Here is a 24,658-nt window from a genome sequence, read left to right as displayed (position 1 = left end):
AAAAAAAAAAGATGCGTATGAGCTTTTTGTGGTTGGTGATAAAGATAATGCATAGAGGCTTAGGGAGGGAAGAAGATATTTAAATGGAGCAAATGAGCATGAATTAAGATAAATAACATTCATCTTCTTGTAGACCTTTCCTGTTTTTTCTTCACTTATCTGATTCCATCTCAAACTCCTGATTTGTCCCTCTTTGACTCCTCTCCTCCCCCTCTTCGTCTTTATTCTCTCTCCACCTCACTCGGCCTCTGACTGTCTATTAATCCAGATGGCTTCTTTCATCAATAACATGTTATACAAAAATGAGACAGAGACAGGTGTACTTATTGAAGTGTGTGTGTGCTGTTTTGTTCCATCATTGTGTGGGTTAATGTGCAGGTGTTTAAATAGCCAGAAAGTGAAGATGGCTGGTTGCGTGTATTTTGTCATTGTGTTAAGTTCTGAATAAAAGAAGCAAAATCAATACAGTTTGCTCTGGTCTGACAGCCTTTTGGTAAAATGATGTGAGTGCGCCTCTGTTTGAGTGTGCGCTTGTGTTATAAAGTGTGTATACACATCTGATTGTGTTTGATTTCATAAATGCCTACTACTGTCTGTTTTCTGTTTGCCAACTTAATTGCTAAGTGCCAGAGGTTGTGAAAAATGTGTTGTGGAATCAACCGTCAACTTTTGTGTCTGTGTGTATGTGTGTATGTACGAGCGCATGCAGATCTGTCAGTCATTTGATTAATTGATATCAAGCAGATAATTATTTTGTTTCAAGTCTGAACCACGCCTGACTGCTCACACACATACACCTTGAAAAGCTTCGTCACACATGCCCATTAGGCCTATAATCACTGCTGTGGTTTGGGTGTATTGGATGGCAGTCAGGTCCCTTTCATGCATGGATCCTCATCATTATTACTTGAGTGTTTGTAGGACACATTCTGTGACATCCTATCAGACTCTGTTAAACTTTACTTGATACAGAAATTGAGGCCAATAAAGGCCTCTGAAAGAATTTGTTTTTGTGCAGTCCGATTCTGCAACAGTGCATTGATTTGTATCAGGATTTTATTATTACTAATCCTGGAAATAATACATTATATTTATCACAATTAAAAAATGAAAAAAGTAAACTTTAATCTAATTTAGATAAAATCTACAAAATGTATGTTCTGGAAATAAAAGTAGCGTAGACAGTACACTCAAAAGGAACACCCACCCGTCACTCTTCCTTTTCTCTCTAGCTCCACTCAGGCCTTCCACTACGCCATCATCATATGTGTTGTTAGGAAGATTAGGAGTATGGCCTGGAATGCAATGGCTGCATGGTGTGTGTCTGTGTGTGTGTGTGTGTGTGTGTGTCTGTGTAGCAGCTGTGGAACATCTTGGTTTTCATTTTAGTGCCCATCCTAACAGGTTTGAGTGGACATACTGCTTGCATGACGCGTGTGAGTCATCTTGTGAGACAGCTGTGATTTGACATCTTTCATGCATGATATGTGCAGTTCCCTGCAAAAATAGACATGGAAAACATCTGCTGGTAGTGAAATCATCATACCAGCACCATTCCTGTACATGAAACTGTCGCCTTTCATTGTCGTCTCAATGTCTAGATCTGAATAGGAGACAGACAAACAAACAAACAGACAGACAGACAGACAGGCCACATTGCTTTATGGCCATCGCAGTAACCCCACAAAGGCTATAATTATATTATACTGTATAAATAATTTAACAGGTGAAGGACAGTGTACTTTCACTGCACCCTCTCTGACTCTGTCTTGCACTGTCTCTGTTTGTGTCTCGCTCTGAATGAGGGTAAACACAAGTCAAAGGAAACTCAAAGAAGAAGTATAGAACTTGCACTGTTCAAGCTGAAGCAGTTCAGCGATGCAGCTGCCACGTGCACACAAGGCAATCAGTATGTTTTGAGTGCAATACGACACAAGTGTGTTCATGTATTAAATTGACAGTAGTGAGCTTCTACCCCTGACTTTTGCCTTGAACATAGAAGAGAATGCATCAGCAATGATACTGCTCCGAGGAAAGTGAAAGGGAACAGTGCACTGTTGTCATGTTGTATTCTATTGTATCACAAAGTAGTTTATGACGCAGTTTCCCCAGAGCTGTCATGTAGCTGTTGCTCAAACATACAGTAGTATGCAGTTTATTTTCTGAAATTGTCCAGCCAACAGGTCAACAGCACTCAAAGGTGCTGTAACACCTCAACAAGGGAGTTACCAGACAACAGCTTTTTGTTTTGTTACCACTTAAGACAAAGGTCACCTCAGGGCAAAAAATTGCAACACATAAATCTGGGCACTTTCTGGTTAAAACCCACATACTTGCAACCTTGCTTGTATATTTTAAAACTGACTTGTACTTTATTTTTCCCACATGGAAAAATTACCTGTCCAAGCATAATACAACAGGGATATTATTATAATATTTCGTTGTCCAGGCATAAAACAACAGGGATATTATTATAATATTTTGTTGTAAGCTGCACAATGACAAATAAATAAATCTAATAAAATAACTAAGCTGAAAAAATTACATATAAATCAGAAATAGTTGCCCCAAATATTGTACCTTTTACTGAACTATGGAGCCATTTTATTACAGTGCAGATGCAGTGACCTTGTTACATTCAAGGAAATTATTCTCTTGTGGCCAGACCTCGAGGAGTTCAGCCATTCTTTCATCTTTTATCTCCATCACCACAGCTGTTTCCACTGAGCTGAGATCAAGTGGAAGTGCCAACATCATGTTTAACTACACATGCTGCTATTCATGGGTATCAATCACTGTATTTTAAATGATCAACATCTTGTTTAATCCATGCACTTTTTTTCTAAAGTAGAGGACATGCAACTAGTTCTTCAGTTAATGTGAAAATAGTTTGGACATGAGGAAGTACGCTGGCTCAGAGCTAGACTGTCGTGGCTCCAGTTTGTTGATTGTTTTTATTTTGTCCCTGTTTTGTTTCCCCCACACAGTCCAAAGACATGCACATCAGTCAGTCACTGTTAATGAGTGATTGTCTGTCTCGGTCAGCCCTGTGGTTAACTGGCCATCTATCGAGGGTCACTCTCTGGTCAGTACTACTGTTAGAGACTCAAAAGCAAAGCAAAGCAATGAATGAAGGCTAAATGCCTTTTATACACAGAGAGATCTAAATTCCTTCCTAGATTTATTCTAATGGCAGTAGACCACGGGAACATCTCCATGCCATTATTATAACAGACTTAACCTCTATTTGACTAATGAGTTGACCCTACAGCCGAGCTACTGTCTGATACTCTGGCCCAGTAGACTGCATGGGGCTGTGACATTGGACGAGGACCTCTGTGCATGGAGGAGCTCTACTTTGTCCTGGTTAGCATCTCATTGAATCTCTTCACTGCCAAACTAAATGAATTGTCAGGATGAGGATGTGCAAGCAGTGGCCCTCTAGGCACACTGCTCCTGTGTGTTTGTCCCTCATTGCTCCGCTGCATGGTGCGTATCCATCGTACAATTCACTGTACCTGCAAGATGCAGTGCACTGTGAAGATGATTTATAACGCTCTCTTGAGCTGCAACGAGCAGCACAAGCCCTTCAAAACTTCTGATTAAACTGTTAGTGAAATGCTCCTGAGAAATGAACTCTGGAATTGAAAAGAGAAAACATGCATTGATAAGATTCTGTTAATCAATTGAGTCAGTTGATAGATCGATTATAGCTGATTAGTATTCTGTAACAGATTGCTCTTTGAAAATGTCTCTCCCAGGCATGAAGGTGTGCTGAGGGCTTTGTCCTTAAGCCGGGTTGCAGGTTATTTTATGCTTGTTTATTTGGCTGCAAGAAGAAAAGTAATCTATTGGGGGAAAAAAAGGTCCCAAACTGCCATTGTGGCAGCTCACCAATGACTCAACATAGCTGCACAATGACGAGGGAATTCTCGCACACTCCGCTTTCAGGACAGCTGTTCCCTCTCTGCACTACTTCTGGCAAGGGGTCACCTCAGTACATGTTTTAAACTTTTTCTTGACAGTTTGTTTTTGAGGCAGGGTTGTAGAAAATGCATTAAAGCTCCAGTAGGAAGAATATGAATGTAAAAATACACCACTCTTACGCCCCATTGAGTCTGTTCCAGAAAAGAGTTTGACCCTGTGAAGACCTCGTAGATCACCAGAATTGTTGTGTTCAGAGCAGGCATTAGTGCAGCATTGTCAGTGTGGACAGAAAGTGACAAAATGAATGAAATAAGTTTTCTAGTAGGAGGAAGTCAACATTATTTTGACTCTCCAGACAGTTTCTGGTCAGTTTGTAATCATCAGTGTGCAGTTTACTGATGTCACATTATATCAATTTTGGGCACATAAGTAAGTGTTTAAATTACATCACCTCTCATGTCAGTTTGGGGCTGCCAACTTGTGAAAATATGTAATGTAGCTTCGAAGTATTGGATTTTCCATTTTTAAATTCACTTCTGTCATGCTCAGACATGTTTGGGGCTGTCTGATGAATGACGTGCAATCCTCCTGCACACACACACACACACACACACACACCTACACACACACAAAATGAGTCAATTTATAAACGTGCTATTTTGCGTGAAAGTCATGGTGACATGGTTTTCTTTAATGTCTTCAAAAGCTGTGTAAAGAAAATACTTTATTTATTTATTAAGGAGAATAAAAGCTCCTTTTGGTCAGTCGAGAGGTCGAGAGTGAAAACGCTGACCCTCTGCTGTTTTGTTCGAAATTACTGACGTGGGAAAAATAACCTGTTTGTTGTGGTTTTGTTGGGTGCGATCATAAAAAGGAGATTGGCAGCACTGCCCCCAAGATTAAAATGAAACCTACACCCATGTGTGCTACCCTTGGCAGAGGTCACCTCAGCTTATTTTGTACTTGAAATGGCTGACTGAATGTAATTCATTAGACTTGTGCAGAGTGTTGACATTTTAACAGGGCCCAAATCAATTCTTATTTTTTAGGGGAACCGAGGGCTGCACAACAGCATAAGTATGGCAGGTTGGCTGCCCTCTGACCAAAGGACCCAAGTGTGAATAACCATACAGAAAAATCTGCCCTGCTGAAGTGCCCTTGAGCAGAATTGTGAACCTAAAACAGGCCATTGGTAGCTGAGGCTGCTGTGAAGGGATGGATGGATGGATGGATGGATGGATGGATGGATGGATGGATGGATGGATGGATGGATGGATAGATAGATAGATAGATAGATAGATAGATAGATAGATAGATAGATAGATAGATAGATAGATAGATAGATAGATAGATAGATAGATAGATAGATAGATAGATAGATAGATAGAGATCGGTAGATATAGGTAGGTAGACAGACAGACAGACAAACAAACAAACACAGTTACTCAGCAGTGACTCAGCTTTGCTGCAGCCTCAGTGCAACAAAAGGGATTCAAGAAGTCGTCCACCTAATTATGGCTGTGTGTTCTCTTGTGCTATTCTGATGTAAGGTCACAACAACGAGGGCAAGATCAGCAGACACAATATAGCTTGTCAGCGTTCAGATGTTTTTCTGAGGGGGGGGCATCTCTAGGTAGCCTTGCAACCCATTATTGTTCTGCTGTATATAAATGGATGTCTTCAGTGTATAGTACTTGTATTGTTTCTAAGGCTCTGATAACTCAGATACCCCAAAGGATGTCGAACATTGTTTGACTTAAGTGGCAAATGCATATCTATTATTATTAGTAGTATTATTATTATCAGTTTCCCCTGTGTTGGGATTGTCCCCTGAGGACACCCAAAATTTCATGGCACTACAACTTCACTGGCTGACTGAAGGTATTTCACTGTTGGTTTGGATTTCTCAGTGCTCTTAACAATGTTTAAATGGCCTATTGAGCTGCTCTTCTCTGCTCCGTTGCTTACTAATGACCTTAAAGTGATAACGCTTCACTTATTCCTTCAAAGAGCTTCCACGGAGCATGCACTGTTAAACAGAAACTTTTGTAACCAGCCATGACAGCCAACAGCATGGCTGGTATTGTTTTCAACTTGTGAGTGTGTTTTGTGTGAGTCATCAAGGAATACTACCAAATCAAGGGAAACTACCACAGAGGCTGTTTTGAGTGTTTTGGCAGGTGTTGACATGTCTGTCTGTCTATGGACAAATTTGTCGGTGTGATAGTGTTGCAGCTGTGCAAGATACAGTTATGAAACTACAGGTGTTAAAGGCAGTGTTAGTGTTGTTTGCCTGAACGTGTATTTAGCTTTACAGACAGCTAAACACTCTACTAATCAAACTGAAGGAACAGGCCGCTGTGTTGAGTTGAATAGTTTTAATCAGGAAAAAGTGCGAAACTGTTGACAAAATTAGAAATAACAAATTAAAATGTTGCATCAATATGCAATATAGACAAAAACAAGTATTCACAAAAACATACTTAATTTATACAGAGCCAAAAACATTACAGAAAATATGTGTAACTTACAGATGATGCTGTTAATAAACTGTGAAGGCATGGATGGCGATATGGCTGCATCCGTGTGGCGTCTTGAGTAAGAAGAGAGCTTCGAAGGAAGTGACCCGAAAGTAAACAAACAGATCCAATACATCACAGGCAGTGCTCACTGATTCCACGAGTGCTGCGCATTCATGTAATAACGAGTAATGGCCACTGAGTACTCATGGGATTTACAGCTTACATGTTGACAGGTGTCAATTTTGGTCTCATCCCACTTCAAGTTGGCGGCGCAATTTTTTTTACCCCCTTTGAAATATATAAAAAGTACTGCAAGAAACAGAACTCAATCATTTAGTAATGGAATCAAAAGAGAACACATCAAACTGTAGTTAAACTGTGGGTAAATTGTGTGTTCACTGTACACTGTTTAAGTTGAAAATGTATAAAAGGCTAAATTACATTTCCTGTCTTTTCTCTCTCCCATGGTTTATTCCTTCCTTCCTTTCTTTCTTTGTTTCTTTCTTTGCTTTAGAAAATAAAGAAGCTAATCTGATGTGGTTTGGGGTTGCAGGCTGCTCTTAATGTCTTTCTAAATGGGCTCATTTGGATCTATTGAACAGCACTGAGCTTCTTGCTAATGACCTTAGTGTGATAACGCTTCAGTTCCCTCCTTTAAGTCTGCAGCCAAGCTGCCTTGAGTGTCTAGACACAAGCATACACATAAAGAGGTAAACAAAGACAGAAACATGTAGGCAGGCACAGAGACAGTCAAACTGCACTTACACATTCAGTGGAACAGGCATGCCTATCATTCTTCAGTCATTAAGGCAGAAAACCACCTTCTATAGACACTTGCAGGCAAGCACGCTTGGATGCACCGAAAACCGGTCTGTTTCTGCTTCTGTTCTGCTTCACTCCCTTTCTTTATGACCACAAGCTGCTGCAGCTGTACATTCTTAACAACAACCTTAACTTCTCAAGCGCAAACACACATACAGCCCACAACAATGCTGCATCAAACACCACCATCTTTTATTGTTCTTTGTTTGTCATGTTTCACATCCCTCGCAAGAAGGCGTCCTTTCAGATGTACTGTTAGTATTTCTTTTGATTGAGAGGGAGAAAAAAGACAAGCCAAGATGCCACTGAAGATGGCATGAAGACATTAGCTAGAAAGCTCTAGTGAGTTGCATGTTCTTTTTGTGCTTTTTGCAACTACTGAACAGCTTCTTTCAGTCAGTGATAAATACTGCTTTATCCAAATGTGTTTTAAATGAAAGGAGTATTTGTGGCACAAAAAAAAAAAAATCTGTCAGCATAGACAAAGAAGACACTGATGTAAATTAAAATACTGTATATATTTCTCCCTTTTATATGCCTCTGCATTTCTGTTCGTGGATATGTGGCAGGCAATGACTTACTGCCTGTTAAAATAGTTATAACATAAACGGTTTGAAGTTTGACAACCAACAAATAATATCTCCCTGTAATGCCTTTGTGGTTGATGTGATCAGTACCACTGCTGATGGATAAACTATTCTTTTCCTAAAAGATGGTTAAGAAACATCTGAGGAACTTAACAATAGTGATGATGCATCTTGTAAAAAAACATCTGCAGAAAGTGCGGTGCTCTAGTGAACAGAGTGGAAAAGATAATACAGAAATACATCAGCAAATAAAGCACAATGGTTTATTAATGGTCCCTGTGATTTGTTGTTAGCCAGGAGATAATACCTCACCATGTTGTTTTGCATCTTTTCCCCATTATTTTTTGGCCATTTTGCAGAGACTAAACATTGCCAGAGGCGGCAACATTCAGTGTATAATAAGACAGTAGAATACCTTCTATAAGTATCAGTCTCATATTTATTGAGCTGCGTCCTGAATGTAAGTTGCTGAAGTCAAAAATAAACATGTTTTTTTTTCTTTTAAATATTAGCCTATTTGCATAACAGTTAGAGCAGTTGAAGAGAATGTGTGTGTGTTGGAGTGTCTGTTTGAACGTGTATGAACACTTATACATGGCTTCTTTGCTATTCCTGTTGTGATTGCAGTTAATCCCTCAGACGGTTCCATATCCTTTTACATTATTTGAACATTTGCTAGCCATTTTTATTTTGACAAAACACGGCCAAAGGCTTAGCTGTGCGTTACTGATTCTCACATGATGGAAGGGTCTTTACACTTGTCACCTGCCGAAAGGGTTTTCTTCCCCACAGTGTGATTTGCCATGTGATTGATTTTCATCCACAATATCACATATTCATGGTTCATCTCACTCCTTTAATGCACAAGAAGCTCACCAGCTCTTTTTTCTCTGAGGTTTCCTGAATACAGAAGAAATCTTCCATCCTCCATTCTTTCAGGGTTATGATCTACTGCTAATAAATAATGGACAAGCAGCAAATAATAGAACACCAGTATTACAGCATTGTAGAGCGCACAGCAGATCGATGATGCACAAATGTATGTATGCAGCAGCAGCCATCATCATGACTTCAAATAATGCACTTAACACTCAATTTCCCAGTGTTAAACAACACAGGTGTGTTTGCAGGGTGCAGCTCAGGATTTTTCTATGAATTTAAAGAAGGAACATGCCAAAGGATGCTATCAGAGTTGTTGTTGTTATGTTTTTCATTAAGAAAGGATTCTTTTTGGCTAAAGTGCCATTATCATTGCTTGTTGCTGTTAAAAGAGGATGTGGCCACAACCCCACTCCATCGCATTCTTTTGCTCTTTGACCTCAGCATATTTTCACTGTAAATATAGATAAAATCATCAAGTCCTTCAAATACTGATGTGGTTTTAAATATACGTAGAATATCTACTTCCCATTATCGAAAGGACAAAATCTTAACACTAAAATCTTTAGCAAAGCACAAAGATTGTAGCACAGCTTTATGCAGTACTGAACAAGTCCTCAAATGAGCACACACAATCATCCAAGACCTCCACACATGTTCTTTATGACTGTTTTGCACTAATGCCATCAGGTTTTTGATTGAGATTGCCTGCATGTAAGCAAACATGAGGATGTCTGGTTTCATTTCAGAAGCCATTATACTTGTGAACAGCCATCCAAGAAATGATCAGCTTGCCTTGTGTATAGATGGATCAGTGCACTCATGCAGAATATATTCCTTTGTAATGTTGGACATCGCTGACTACCAATGGACTTACTGCTGTAATAGATCTTTAGTGCATTTTATCTCTTTGTGATGATTTCCCTGTTGGTCTATGATACGTTTCACATTGTGGCATATCTGGGATCATACCCAGAATTCCTAGGTTTGATGGTTCTGCCGGTTTCATCAGTTTCCAACATTTAGTGTTGTGTGTTCAAAGACTGAATGGAAATATACATCTATAACCAATATACAACCAATTTTGGATGTAGACCAATGATGAACAGAAAGTATGTAAGCACGGAACCTTTGTTCGTCTCAGTGTAAAGAAACTTTATGCCTGTTTTAAACAGAGATTATCGAAACCCACTTAATACTTTTTGCTCTAAAGTGCTTTTCCTCTGGGCTGCAATTAAGACTCCATGTCATGACATCAGATATAATTACAAGAGTCATGAGGTCATGAGGTTGACAGATGCTGTCAGTCTTTTTGTATAGGATGTTTTTTTGTTTGTTTGCACAATGCTACTTTAGAATGCTCATTATTAATTTATTGTTATTAACGTCAGATACAGCTGTCACTGCTTGAGAGACAGTTGTTTGTGAAGCAGAACTCACATTTTGATGCAAGGCTTTCAAATTTCTCTAATGATATAATCATTAGTTTCAATTACTTGAACCCATTGTAAATCTCTCAGCACTTGTGTTTTTCATTTTGCTTTTTTTTTTCCTGTATCCTCATCTTTACACATGTTTGTTTTTTAATGACTGTGTGGTTGCTTGCTTCTTGTTTTTGTTGTTCTAGGTGATAAAGCTGTCATTTGAAGAGTTTGACCTGGAAAGAGGATACGACACACTGACTGTGGGAGATGGAGGCAAGATAGGAGACACTCGGAGAGTACTTTACGTGTAAGCACTTCTTTCATGTTCTGCCCTACAATATAGTCATGTTGTTACTGTATATAGAACAAGCTAATGATGGTAATCACAAGGACAATTGCAAACACAGGTTTTTTTTTTGTACAGGGAGATATTGGACACAGTGCACTGCATTATTGACTTATGTTTTGTTGGAACTGTTTGAGGTCAACCGGTAGACATTACAAAGGGTGTGAAATATATTATTATCAATATAGTGTTATCTTGCTTATGTAAATAATTAGAATTGACTTAATTAAAAGTAGAAAGTGATAAACCAGTAATCCTTCATAGTTTGTGTTAATGTCTGCATATTTGTGTGTTTGTGTAGACTGACTGGCTCCAGTGTTCCTGACCTCATCGTTAGCTTGTCCAATCAGATGTGGCTACACCTGCAGTCAGATGATACAATCGGCTCAGCTGGGTTTAAGGCAGTCTATGAAGGTATGGCTTCCATTGCAGTGACAGACAGACACACACACACACACACACACACACATTCATAATGGAGTGTGAAAGTCATGGCGTTGCTGACGTGGAGATTCAGTAGCAACGCAACTGTTGATGTTTGTGCATTACCAGAAGGTGATAGATTAATTGTGAGTTAATCAGTTGATCATTCTGCTTGCGTGTTTTTCATATTATGCCAAAGCTGACACAAAGAAAGAGATAAAGTTGGTGACAGTCACAGTGACCAAAGGTGAGAGGGACAGGTGTAAATGCTTCCCTCTAAACACTTATCGTTGCTTGCTTGTTTGTTTGCTTGTTGACATGTAAATAGTGCTGAGATCTCTGAGTTTGTACAATTTGGTGCAAATCCAGATAACAATCCAGGTCAAGTGGAAGAAAATGTTTAGCTGTTACTGAGGTATGCGTTATATATTTGATTACATACTGCATTTTACCATGCCAATGCATCTTTAAATGAAATTCAGCTGGTACTAAACTAAATGCATTTCACTCGAGACAAAGGATGAGACAGGTAGAGAGAGAGGTAATTTGATAGACATGGAGGAAGAGGGACAACAAGAAACTGACAGAGTGGCACAGTAGCAGACAGAATGACAAATTGAGTGAGAAGAAATGGACTGACTCGGAGAGAGTGAGGGAGTGCAAGAGAGGAAGAAAGAGAGTGGAGAGAGATAAAGGTTGCGCTCTTGATACAGCTCAGCTGTGTTTGATTCAGTGATGTTGCTCTCAGTGTTGTTCAGGGTTAGTTCCTCCTGTAAAGAATCTGAACTGCAGAAACTCAGTGTGTGTGTGCCCAAACTTCTGTGACTGGGAGACAGTTAATATCATTTTACAGGACTTTTGCTCAGCGTAAGTCCAAGTGGCACTAACCTTGATTTAATAGCAATATTGGACTTTTCCCTCACACCTTGGTTAGGTCATCCACCTTAGTTACAGTATCCAGTTTTATACAGATATGATTAAATTAAATAAAAAAAGGAAGGAAGAAACAAACAAATGACCCTCTAGTTTTAGTTTTCCCCAGGATAACTTAAACAGCTGCCTGCGGTGTGTTTTGTGTGTGCTTGCTTGTGTGCATATATGTGAATCTGTCACATTGTATAATATCACCATGTTATACACTTTGATCAGTGTTACCCCCTGAGAGCTTTTAGGTTTTCAGCCCTGAAGGAAATCCCAATACGTGCCTGTGTGTGTGTAAAGCTGTCTTGTTTTTGAATGCCGTCATGTAACACTTCACAGTTAATCACTGCAGTTCTGCATTTGTGATTTTGTATGTGTGTGTTTGCAAATTTGAGAGAGAGAGAGAGAGAGAGAGAGAGAGAGAAGGAGATCGTGGAGAGAGAGAAAGAATTCATGAAAACAAACCACTTCTGGGAAAATTGGAACACTCTAATCAAACAAAACATGAGGACCTACCCATTCAAAATGGAGATGTATGGGTAAACCACTTCCACTTCCAATCTCTTTGGTCCACCAGAGAAAAATGAACAGCAAAAACACACACAAGATGAAGAACAAAGTTCAGAGTCAACCAGACTGTCAGAACTTGCTAGACTCCATAATTACAGTATAAACTACAGGACATAATGAAATAATGCAAAACCCAGAAGGCCTGTGGGGCTGACATCGCACACAGACAACAAGTGCACCCTCAACATTGGCAAAAGACTTCTTTTCCCTAAAGCTGGGCATAAGACAAGGATGCAGCTTGTGTTTCTCCCAGACCAGAGTATCCACAGGGAATCTCACCACAATTTTCATAGGCCTATTCCAAAACACAGCCAACCTCCAGAATCACAAATAGAAATACTAACTTGGTACCATCGCTCCTCAAGATGAAAAAGCTGTGAACAACATAAGAGACAAGACAAGAAGGCTGTGTTATGCCATCAAAAGAAACAACACTTTAGACATCCCAATTCAAATCTGTCTAAAAAATAGAATTTCACTGAACAGTTTATTTCACTTTATGGTTTTGGCTATTTATCTATACAAATACATTATACAAAAATCACAATTCTCCTTCTTATGAACTTCTTTTTATTACATTATTTCACACTTTGGCAATGTAAATGTCTGTTTCACATGCAAAGAAAGCCTCTTTTAATCAAACTGAATTGTTGAGAGAGAGAGTTAACGTCATAAACACACACAGCCCATTATGATAATTGAAGCTTTCAGTAAAATGCTGCTGCCAAGTTTTCAGGCTGATGGCAACTGGCTGTGAAAAGTATAATGACGTAAATAATGTTGTTGTTTTTTTAACTCATCAAAGGAGTGAAAATTAGCATTGAATGCATTTAGATTCTTTTTGGTATCAGTGTGATTATGTTTCTTTAGAAAACGTTGTTGTGTGCCTGGATGCCGTCCTGGCATTAAAACCTATACATATTCTATCTAACTTGACTTTGTTGTTGCAAAAAATCAAGGATACATTAGTTAGTTTGGCAAACTGATTCCCAGGTTTTTGAGAAGCAGTTACATAATCCAACAAAGAAGGGTTTGTAATTAAGTTTCCCTGTATAGCGCTGCATTGCCATGTGATTTTAGCATAAGACTGTAAATTGTTCCTGTGCAAGAATCAGTTTCTGTTCTTTGTAATTTGATTTATCTTACCAGCAGGAACTGAAACCAAATGCAAGTTAGGATATAAAATGATTAAAAATATCATATGTTGAAAAGATTAACTTGATTAATCACAATACTAAAATACAAAATAGTATATATAGTGATATTACTTTTATTTCCCTCTATGGTTTCTTATATAGAATTGAAGGACACAGTTTATGTACCTACAGGTAATCTAAATGACATTTTACAGATGAAAAATAACACATCATAGTTGTTTATGTTTTCACATCAGCACTAAATTTTATAAGTGTATTAAACAAATCCCTACGTATCCGACTGCACACCACAGCCTTAATAAACAAATCCCATCACAGGCTTCATTGTGAATGGAGAGTGTTGTCCTCCTGAAGCTGCCATACATCTGGCAGGCCACTGTCCGCCAAAGGAAACACTCGCAGACATAGTTTACAGCTAGTCTGATGGTCATTAGCACTGCCACTGTTAAACCGTGGTGTGTCTCAAATCACATACTTCTCTTAGTGCACTGCTTTACAGTACACTGCCTTGTGCAGTGCACAAATTTCGACAGGGTAGTACTGTCTCAAATCAAACACTGCCGCTGCGCACTTACCGGAAATGACTCGACAGCTTCTTCTTCTATTTTTTAAATTCTGATTGCAACCGGCCGTTGGAGCCCTACTGTATCTATCGCCGACACTTGACAGCGCTTTTGCTGATCAAAACGAGCTATTAAGTTGTGTTTGATTGTGTTAGTGTTGTTGTTGTGCTGTTATTAGTGTTTTTTAAAGACATTTACGCCGGTGTCAGCTCCGTCGCTGCTCAAAGCAACCGCTGCCGTTTGAAAAGTAGTGACGTGCTTCCGCTACGTCACTAAGATGGCGGCCGTTAAGTGTGGAAAGTGTCCATCGATCCACACTCAATTTTCTGGCCGTTTGAGTGCGCCAATTGAGTGTGCATAGCGCACTACATTTTCGCAACACTGCTCAGTGTGAACGCACTTATGTACTCAAAAAATTAAGTGTAAGTGCAGAAGTGCGCGATTTGGGACACACGACAAGAGTTTGAATTTTCCCACTCTCATCTGTGATCAAACCAGCTGTGGCACCTTAGCCTCATGACGTGATTAATCATGTGTCAAAAATGTTTTAGGCGTTATTGTTTCCAGATTAATCGCAAATTAACTTTGACAGCCCTAATTTAAATACATCTAAACCTTTGCATTAATGCATTGCAGTGTAATTAATGAGCAAAAGCCATCCAAACAACTGGAAAGGTCCCTAATGTATCAATGTGGGTATTTTATTCTTCCTTTTACCTGTGAATACATTCATCTTCTGATTTTTTCTACCATTGCACCGGCGATAGCCAAGCAGTTTGTCCATCTAATTCTTGTGACACAATATATGAGAAATGTCTTCAAGGAATATCTTCAAATTTGGCAAAAAATATTCACTTGGGCTAAGTGGCATCCACGATAAGAGCTAGTCAAATCCTCTGAATGCTAAGTAAAGGTGCTTCAGTGCTTTCTTATTTTATCTCCTTTAGTGTGTAGCACTGGAGCATTCTTACAAAAGGAAATGAGATAAAGCTGCCCCATATTCCTTGTGGCAATAACATAAAGAGAGGCACCATTCCATGTCAATAACATACACTGCATACTTATGTAGCCCAGTGTGAGAGCCGCTGACTTCTCTCTGCGCCACGGTTTTCTTTTCGTAAGTCTGTCAGCCTAGCATTGTGAGCCCGGTCCCATTGTTTAGTTTATTGATTTGACTCGTATGACTCTTCCCTATTCACTTCCTCTCCCTGACAGTCAGGACAGGTGGCCTCCTGTTCCTTGGATAGTCCCCTACAAACACGTTAGTATTGCTGATATCGAGCTGGGTGATTGTCCTTTCCCTGTGGGACAAAGCTCTTTATTAGTTCTCTTTACTCCTCTGTAAAAAATAGTCTTTAGGTAAAGACATAATGTTTCTCACCAGGAAATTAGTCACAGAAATCAAACAAGCCAAACAGTGATAATGGTCAAATGGGCAAAACACAGTTGATGTCTTACAATAGAAATATATTTTTAAAAAGATGCAATGCAACATATTCAATCCATCTAATGTCAGAAGCTGTTATTTCTCAAGTCAGTGTACCTCTGGATTCTAGTTCAAAGGAACACAACAGGGCAATGACTAAGTTTAAATAAAGGAATGTATTGATTGACTAATACTCAGGGTAAATGCAATGTTTTATAATTATCAAGTTGAAAAGTGGAGCAAAAGAACAGAGTTAATCAATAGTGGATAAAATGAACTGCGTCACAAGTGAAATCTGAGGATTTCCCTGGTGTGAAAGTGAAATAGTTGGTGTGGGATTCAGGGAACTTCTTCATGACAAACTCTGGTGTGGTTTCCCTGGAGGCAACATGTAGCTGATGGCAGCCGGCTCCAGTGGATCTCTCTGCAGATTGGCGCTTGGCAGTCTGCCAGCAGGCTTTGGCACCGCTGTTGATTTCTCTGCCGTCAGGTGCTGATCATGTACGTCTCTCCTCATCTCTTGTGGGTTGATGCAAAATAAAGCTTTAATTGTGGTTCTTAACTTTTGATAGATAACTCTAGAATAGATTGGTGCTAGCCAGGTGTCTCAAGACTTAATGAAAATGGCAAAAAGTCTAAATTCTCATTTTAATTTGATGTGTCGAAATAAAACATATCATAATTACTTGGATCATGTGGCAAAATGTAAGCTTCATGTAAAGTGTTTGGAGTATAGTTTTATTTCCTTGGGAGCTGGCTGATAGTGAAATAACCTAATAAAACAATATAATTATTGTTTTGTAAATCTAATAGATAGATAAATGTACTTTTTACCGCAGTTCTTTGATAACAAGAATGATAATATAGGATAGTAGTGACACCATTGTAAATTATACAGTATGTTGAATTATGGGTATTCTACAGGAGCTAAATGACAAAAGTCATGGGTTACAGAATAGTTGGGTAATTGGTTTTACATTCAGAAACAAGGAATATGTGTCTGAAAATAGTAAACAGCTAGTTAGTGGTCTAAATTAGAATGGAGCACCTGATTTATAATTTATAATTATCTAAAGTGGAGTGGTTTATAGTGATTATCCATTTCCTTTTGCTGATGCTTTTCGTCTATATGTAACAGTCAAGTACATTTTTGGATCCATAACTCCATATGACTGATGCCAGGCTGGGGATGTTTGCTGCAGATTTGTATTATATTCCTGGAAAGTCTTCATTACATATATGAGTGGGGTTGTAAACTACGACTTGACTGTTGGGTAGATGCACACAACGGCAAGGCGGTAATTCTGCGTTTTCATTCTCTATTGTCAATTATGTAGATGACTTTGTATGATATGTGGCTGTTGGGAAGGGAGTGAAAAAGAGGCATAAATTGTCACACTGAGTTGTAAAATCTACATTCTGTACTTCAATAAAAGTCCATAAACATAGAAAGAAAAGAATGGAGAGAAATGACAGAAAAGAAGAAAGAGAGAGAAAAAAAAACTAAAGATTCAGAGAAAAATGAGTGAGAGTTCTGTCATGATGAGTTACCATAATGACAGTCTTACCAGAGGCTCAAGATCCCTGATATCCATCCTGACACTCGTCAACTGTGTGACAGCTAGCTGTGGGCCACACACACACACACACACACACACACACACACACACACACACACACACACACACACACACACACACACACACTTGACTGCCAATTCTTTGAGTATTCTATTCTTGTGGTTGTACTTACATCCTAACAGATAGTAAAAGTGTAGCATGCATACACAAACGCAGGCTCGCACACACACACATACACACACGCACGCAGCTCACCTTGAGATGTATTTGCCCAAAGCGAATCCAGGAGCATGGTGGAGCATGTGTTACAAGATGACGGATGTCTGGTAGAATGTCAAATTTTAGGAGGGGAGAAGGGGAAGAGCCACACGGATAAAAAACACACTCCCAGGTGAAGGAAACACAAAGAGTGACAAATTGAATGGAATATGATTGCAGGCCAGTTTGGCACTGTACTGCTAATGTGACACTCGTGCCAATAAAGCACAGTATATTGAATCAGGAATCAGGTGGCAGCGGTAACAAGAAAACAGAACAAAGTGGGCGAGAAGGACGCTGACAATTTGAAAGGATGACTGACGCAGATGAGGGCAGAAAAAAAGTATAAATAAGGAAACAAAAGACAGACACAACATATATCTGGAACTCTGTGTGCAGGAAGTACTATTTACGATGGCCCTGAGAGCTCATTGCACTGCATCTTAAGAAAACATATGCAAATACATCAAGCGCGTTGCAAATAGAGAAAACATCTTCATCAATATGACAACACACAACAAGAACAGAAGTGTTTCCAGGGAACACTAAAAGTGATTAACTGTGGACTTCTGGTGGAGAGAGGAATAGAGTAGACGCATATATCGCGCTCTCCCACACTGATCGGAAAAACAATATTTTTAATTAATCCAAATTCGACCCAACTCTTTACTAAAAGTAAGCAGTATCTTTATTATGCTCAATGGCTTCCAGAACCAGGCTGGCAAGGAAAAAGCCACCGCCCGCCACGGCTAACCAGGTTGGCATGCCTGCTCTGACTTGGCTACCTCACTGGAGAAGCACCACCACTCAGCTCAGATCGCCGTTTTAGACCTGCCAACCTATACGCTGGTACAGTTCGCCTCTCTAAACTACGCAAAAAGCTACCGACTTCTATGAGTTCTCTTGAGAAATGTGCAACATGATGACAACACGATGCAGCAGTTCTTCCTGCCTCCTGCCCTCCGCCTCCCTCCCTGTTCCCCATGCCCCTATACTTGTACTGTGTGTGGGGGTGTGCCAGCAAACTTGCCAACTTTTGGTAAATGTGTACCATTATTAACAGTACTTTCACTGTGAAAATATATAAGTCTAAAGGTAAAAAAAGCTCCTGTGATTGTATGTTTTCACCGGCACCAAACCAAAGAGTCGTACTGTAATAGTCTGAGAGGCTTGTAGGAATGACCTGAAGTACGCATCTACGAGGATTACTACCATGATGCTATGGCTGATTTTGGTTAAACGTTCAATCCAGTGTTTTCTGTTCCATTGTATTGTCACCAACTTCAGGCGCCAAAGTTTTGACACACTTGCCCCTCCACCTTCACACAATATCTGGCTAAGGGAGATCTTAACTCATATAAAACTTGAAAAGATTAGATTCTCACTTGTGGGTTCCGGCAAAGTCTTTAGCAAAACCTGACAGCCCTTCATAGAATATTTAGACAGAACTCAAAGTAGGTAACTACTGTAAACCTACCTTGAATATCAAGTATGTCCCAGCAGGTCCATCACTTTTGTTTTTAAGTTATTTTTTGCCTCGATTCCAATAACAAGATTGAGAGAGAGGCAGAAAGGTCAGAGAGTGATAGAGAGGGAGAAGATTGTTAGAATAACGTCTTTGTGATACTAACCCCCCATGTTCAAGTTCACATAGCCCACATTTAAATTGTGTTATAGGACTAAATTTTCCATGTTCTTTGCATGTGTTTTCTTAAGTTGCAGTGCATTGAGCTCAGACTGCCACCTTGCATACAGTATCATATATGATATTACAACCAACAGTTTTGCTTTCTTTGATTTTTACCTCCTGCTGTTTTGATCCGTGTGTGTGTGCATGTGCGTCTTGCATCTAACTGTGCCTCTGCTTATTGTTTTTCCTTTCACAATTAAAGCTGAACTGCAGTACAATTACCTTGATGACAATGAACTGCAAGGAGGGAAACAATAAAATTAATTTCTCAAAGGTTGTATTTTGTTTCTTAATATAGCAATGTGAAATAACAGACACTAGCCACACTGTTCACGGTTGCAGCTGCTTTACACAGCCTTATTAACACCGATGCTAATCTTTCTTTCAAGACCTGAAAATGAAAAGTCTTGCCATTTGTCAGCGTGTTGACAGCCTAATGAGGACTGCTGCCAGCTCTCTATCAAAGAAAGTAGTTATTACACAAATTTAAGTATGGCTCCTCTCCCATCCTGGTCCCCAGCTGACTGGACTTTCCTGTGAGACTGAAGCCTTTGTGTTCAGACTGTACACCCACTACAATCTTGACTCTAACTATAATTGTCTCTACATGGGTTATGTATTTCAGTATATTTTCTGGAGTAGTCTAGTGACAAATACGCTAAATCACTTACCTTGAGAAATATAATTGCCCTTTTAGACTGCATGGCAGCACAACCTAATTTGACTCTACTGACCCTTTTTTAGTTTTCCGTTGGGTAAAATTTGTGTATAGTAACTGACACCTGTTTCTTTTTTGAGTTATCCACACCTGAGCTTGGGCGGATTGGTCCAAGAAAATTTGTCACTACTGCACCATCATCGTGCATCGTGTTAAAAACAAGTGACTGTACATTGCTCACAGTCTCCTGTTACTGTACATGTCTGTTCAAATAAAGAGGAGCAGATGTTTCTCTTTAACGTCCCGTCAATATTGTTCTTTTGTGCTCAATTGTTCGTGTGTGCTGAAGATGATGAAGATAATGTCACTATACAGTAGCTTCATGCATTGTCACGATAGTAACAGCGCTGTAAGTGGTCCTCTGCTCAGGAGAGGACCCAAAACGAGTTGCGGTGGGAAAACACTACATGGCTACATCACTATATCATACCGAGGATGTTCAGATTTCACACACTGACTGATCTGGAAATCAATCTATGCATGATATGGTCTTTAAACCCCACCTCAGACTGACATGAACTGAATGTCACCTTATCACATCATCAACATATCAACATCAGTTATCTACATAAAAGCATGACACGGTGTTCTCTGTGTGTGTGTTACAGAGATAGAACGGGGAGGCTGTGGTGATCCTGGGGTGCCAGCATTTGGTCGTCGTAGCGGCGATCGCTTTCAACACGGCGATGTGTTGACTTTCTTTTGCCAGTCGGCCTTTGAACTTGTGGGTGAAAGGACCATCACATGCCAGCACAATAACCAGTGGTCTGGAAACAAACCCAGTTGTGTCTGTAAGTACACCTTTTTGGTTGTATTAAGATTTTTGTTTGTTTGTTTCTTTCAGTTTTGTTTTGTTTTTTAAATTTTGTGTTGTTGGTCTTTTTTCTTTCTTACATAGTGATGCAGCTATCAATCTATGTGCTTTCATTCATAACCTATTACCCTATCAACTTAACCTCTTTCTTTCCTCTTTGTTTTAGTCTCATGTTTCTTCAACTTCACGGCACCATCAGGAACTATATTGTCCCCAAACTACCCAGAGGAGTATGGGAACAACCTCAACTGTGTGTGGTTGATTATCTCTGAACCAGGAAGCCGCATTCATCTCCTCTTCTCTGACTTTGACCTGGAGCCACAGTTTGACTGGTTGGTGGTCAAAGATGAAGGTATTTATTTCTTAATATTTCTCCAAAATTATGTAAAAACTTTTGTATAAAGCTTTTTCAAGAAGGCAATTTCAAAGCTCAGGATATTGATATGCACATTATAAATTTTTGAACTATTACTGGACATGTATACAGCTGAAATGGTCATATAATTTGGTGGGGCCACTGTTGCTCGACTTAGAAAGATCTTAGTGTAGCTCAGTATGTGCAGAAAATTGCAGAATATATTGGTTGATGAATGGCAGTTCGGGAAGCTGGGGGGGATGAATAGTCATAATGTTTTTATTGTTTCAACACTCCCATAATTTCCAATTCACAAAGAACACATGGCAATTAGATAACTGTTCCCTATTGTAATAAAAATTATTGATTTAAACTGAATCAACCGAGGGCCTGGTTTGACTGACTGGTCATTAAAGATGTGTGTTTAATTGACTGGTGGTAAACCTGGTGTTATGTTATTTTGAAGCAGCCTTTTGAAATCTGCAGGGCGATTAGTGCTGTAAAGCAAAATTAAACTTGCCGTAAATTTTCCTCTAGGTGATAAATCGCATGCTGTCAGATTCAGAAATTAAAACCAAAAACTGAAAATGACTTGTCTTATTGAAATGAAGTGCTCTTAGTAAAGTCTTATAGTAGTATATTTGATCATGACAAGTGTCCTATCACAATCAGATGTAGATCTATAAAATGGTATACATTAATGTTTGTTTAACATTGTCTTATAGTCTATCCTCTTTTCTCTCATTTAAAAGTAAGACATATGCTATCAATCATTTGGCAGCTACACCGCCAATATGATGAGTCACAGTCTGATTTTATGATTTCTAAAAGTGCATACATAAAACAGGAGATGCCATATTCCAGGAGAAACATAAATCTGCATCCCAATGCAGTAAGAAAAAAAAAGAAGAAAGATTTTGCATCACAAAAACCCAAGGGCTTTTTCATTTACCAAGGTTTTTATGGGACCTTGACACTCATGACTCTGTCTTCTTTTTATTCCTGAATAATAGAACAGTGAAATAAAAACAAATAGAAAGCAAAAGTGAATCAAGCAACCACAGTAATAACCCATAAATCTCCTGAGCGAGGAAATGGCAACATGAAATTCAACGTAACAAATCTAATAAAGCTTCAAGATATGCTTTTGAATAGTATATAAATAGTTAACATAATCAAAAAGCCATTGTTGCCATCTAATGTAAGAGAACGTATTGATAAGCGGTGACAAAAGGCTTTTTTCTCCAAATCTCTCTTCTCAGATAATACAATGTAGGATCTTGTCATTCTTTCAGCTGTTGTTCCATTGATTCTCTCTCCACTCCTGGTCTCATGCCTCAACACAATAATGAATACCTAAAAGAGCTTTTACGTTGTTGAAGAACAAAGACTTGGTACTTTGCAACTAAGTCACTGCGTGTCTTATTTGAGTCAAAGTGCATTAGATACAAAACTCCAAGTAAAGACGGAAATAAAGAGAAAACTTTCTGAGGGAGTGTTGGTGAAGAATCCCCATTTCAGATACTCTATGTTTTATTAGTGAAGCGGTTCTGTAGCTCCCTCTCTATCCCTTGCAGGGTTGTCAGCTCACACTGCTCTTCATTGCACCTTTTGTAGTTGGATTCATAAGAGGATTTTGAATATTAGTTTGAATAGAGTGTTTGTACTTAACAATGGAATCTAAAAACACTCTGCAGTGGATCACACTCGCTCACTTGCTCTCTCAGGAATGATATGAAACAGGAATGATGTTAAATGGCGTCGGAAAAGATTAAGATTATTAATCAATTGTCAGTGCTATGATCTTCAACTATTTTAAGACATGTAACTAATCTCATCTGGTGTTCTAATTGAAGTAGCTCCTAAATAACTAATATGGAATAATTATTAGTATCAGCTGTATTGTCAGCAGAGTACTTGTCTCTTTTGGAAAACATGCAGGTACGTGCAAGAGCAACAAGAGTGACTTTAGAAGATTGATGAATTAAAGATTGTTGGGTGTCAGACTTTGAGAAAGCTGTAATTGTAGGTGCTACAAGGTGAGTTTTCACTTAGCTATAGCTGCTGGATTTTTTTAGATGCCGTTTTTCTCTAAGGTAATTAATGAAGGGGACAGAATGCAAGACCCCACATCAAACCGTTAACCATGTGGGAAATGACCCCCAGTGGATCGCCACAGTATGTGACAGGCAGAAAAGGCCGTAATGAATAATCACCGGTGCCTGCTTCGCCCACCCATGCAAAACTGCAGGTGTTTTCTGATGAATCACAGTCTCTGCTGAAACATCAATCTGGTGGACTCCTGGTGGGCAATCAAAAGCAACAAGCTTTGTGTTAGTTCTGGCTGTGAACTGAAGTTGTGCATGCCAATTGCTTATCAGCATCAGTTGACACTTATAATCGACAATCACATGCAAACAAATTTCCAATCACTTTCAATCAAGACAATAAAGTGGTCTTTATAATCCCACAAGCTCTCACACTTGCTCTTGATCATTATGGCGCTGTTGCTGCCGCTGCTGCTGCTGGTTAATCTGTTTATTTCTACCTGCTACAAACTGCTGTTACCGGCTGTGAAGATTGATTTCTCCATCAACCACCTCAGCCTCCTCCTGTTCTAGTGTCTTATTACTATATTTTGGGGGTGGAATTTCTTTCCTTGTGCATTATGTATATTCCATATCTCACTGATATGGGCCTGCTGGGTTCTATTCTGTGTAGCCCTTTAGGGTTTTATTGTGCTCCCCACTGAATCTGTCGCTGCCGATTAGATCACTGGGGAGCACCCTCAACGGCAAAGTGTGTTCTGCCAAACAAAAATGTATAACCATTTGTTGCAGTAAATGGCCCTATGCTGTGACATAAATGTTCCAGACAGAAATGAGGTGATGCATGCTTACAGCTGTACAGGCCAACGGGGGGGCTCTAATGGTTTTGGGTCCGTTCAATTGGTATACAGTGGGTCCTTGAATGCCTATAGAGCAATGCCTTAATGCCAGAACATGCCTTAACATAGCAGCCAGGTTCAGCTATTCATCGCAATCATGTACCACCGAGGGGATGATGGCTACTCTCAGCGAGACAATTGTTCCCTACCATGGTGACAGAATTGTCCAGGACTGAATGGTTCAAGAAACATTCAGGCAAAATAACATTAATGACATGGACACAACAATCTCCAGACATTGGACTGTGAGAATCACTCGAATGCAGCATCTGTACAAAAAAAAGCATTTTTTTTTGTCAGTTGTGGGAAGGACTGGAAGTCAGATTGGTTTGCTTGAACACCAGAACCTGGCAGGTCCCTTGCTGAATCACTGCCAAGACATGCGGAAGCTGTTGTTAGGGCTAAAGGTGGTTCAGTGCTGTACTGAGCAAGAGTCTGTGTTGTGTGTCTGTATTTTTCAGGTCACTGGTTGTATATTTTGTCTGTTAATTTAGAAATAATTTTATAGAGGCATAGGAGGATAATCAAATTTGATTTAAAAAGTCATGAGTCAGTGATGATGATTCATGAATTATTCTTGTTTAATTAGCAGATATACTGTATAGGAATAGCTGTACCTCTCAGTGTATTTTTAGTATTTTGTTATCATTTATTAAAATGTTAAAATACAGTTCGAAGGAAATATAAGTGCATCACATTTTTGAAGACTGTCTAATGTTTACTTTATGT

The 24,658-nt window shown here is 39.2% G+C and overlaps 1 protein-coding gene across 1 annotated transcript in view; it reads left to right on the top strand.

Annotated features, from left to right (window-relative positions):
- The window catches only part of LOC146989734 (CUB and sushi domain-containing protein 1-like), a 373,646-nt gene that overhangs the window by 225,096 nt on the left and 123,892 nt on the right, over positions 1 to 24,658 (top strand). The window contains exons 11-14 of the mRNA XM_085763336.1: positions 10,365 to 10,468; positions 10,809 to 10,921; positions 20,422 to 20,604; positions 20,794 to 20,979. Of these exons, the coding sequence (XP_085619462.1) occupies positions 10,365 to 10,468; positions 10,809 to 10,921; positions 20,422 to 20,604; positions 20,794 to 20,979 (586 nt within the window). The remainder of the gene's footprint in view (positions 1 to 10,364; positions 10,469 to 10,808; positions 10,922 to 20,421; positions 20,605 to 20,793; positions 20,980 to 24,658) is intronic.

Source organism: Trachurus japonicus, chromosome 3 (genome assembly GCF_045865225.1).
Source record: "Trachurus japonicus isolate A0001 chromosome 3, Traja_1.0".
Taxonomy (NCBI): domain Eukaryota; kingdom Metazoa; phylum Chordata; class Actinopteri; order Carangiformes; family Carangidae; genus Trachurus; species Trachurus japonicus.
This window is presented reverse-complemented; position numbering and strand designations above follow the sequence as displayed.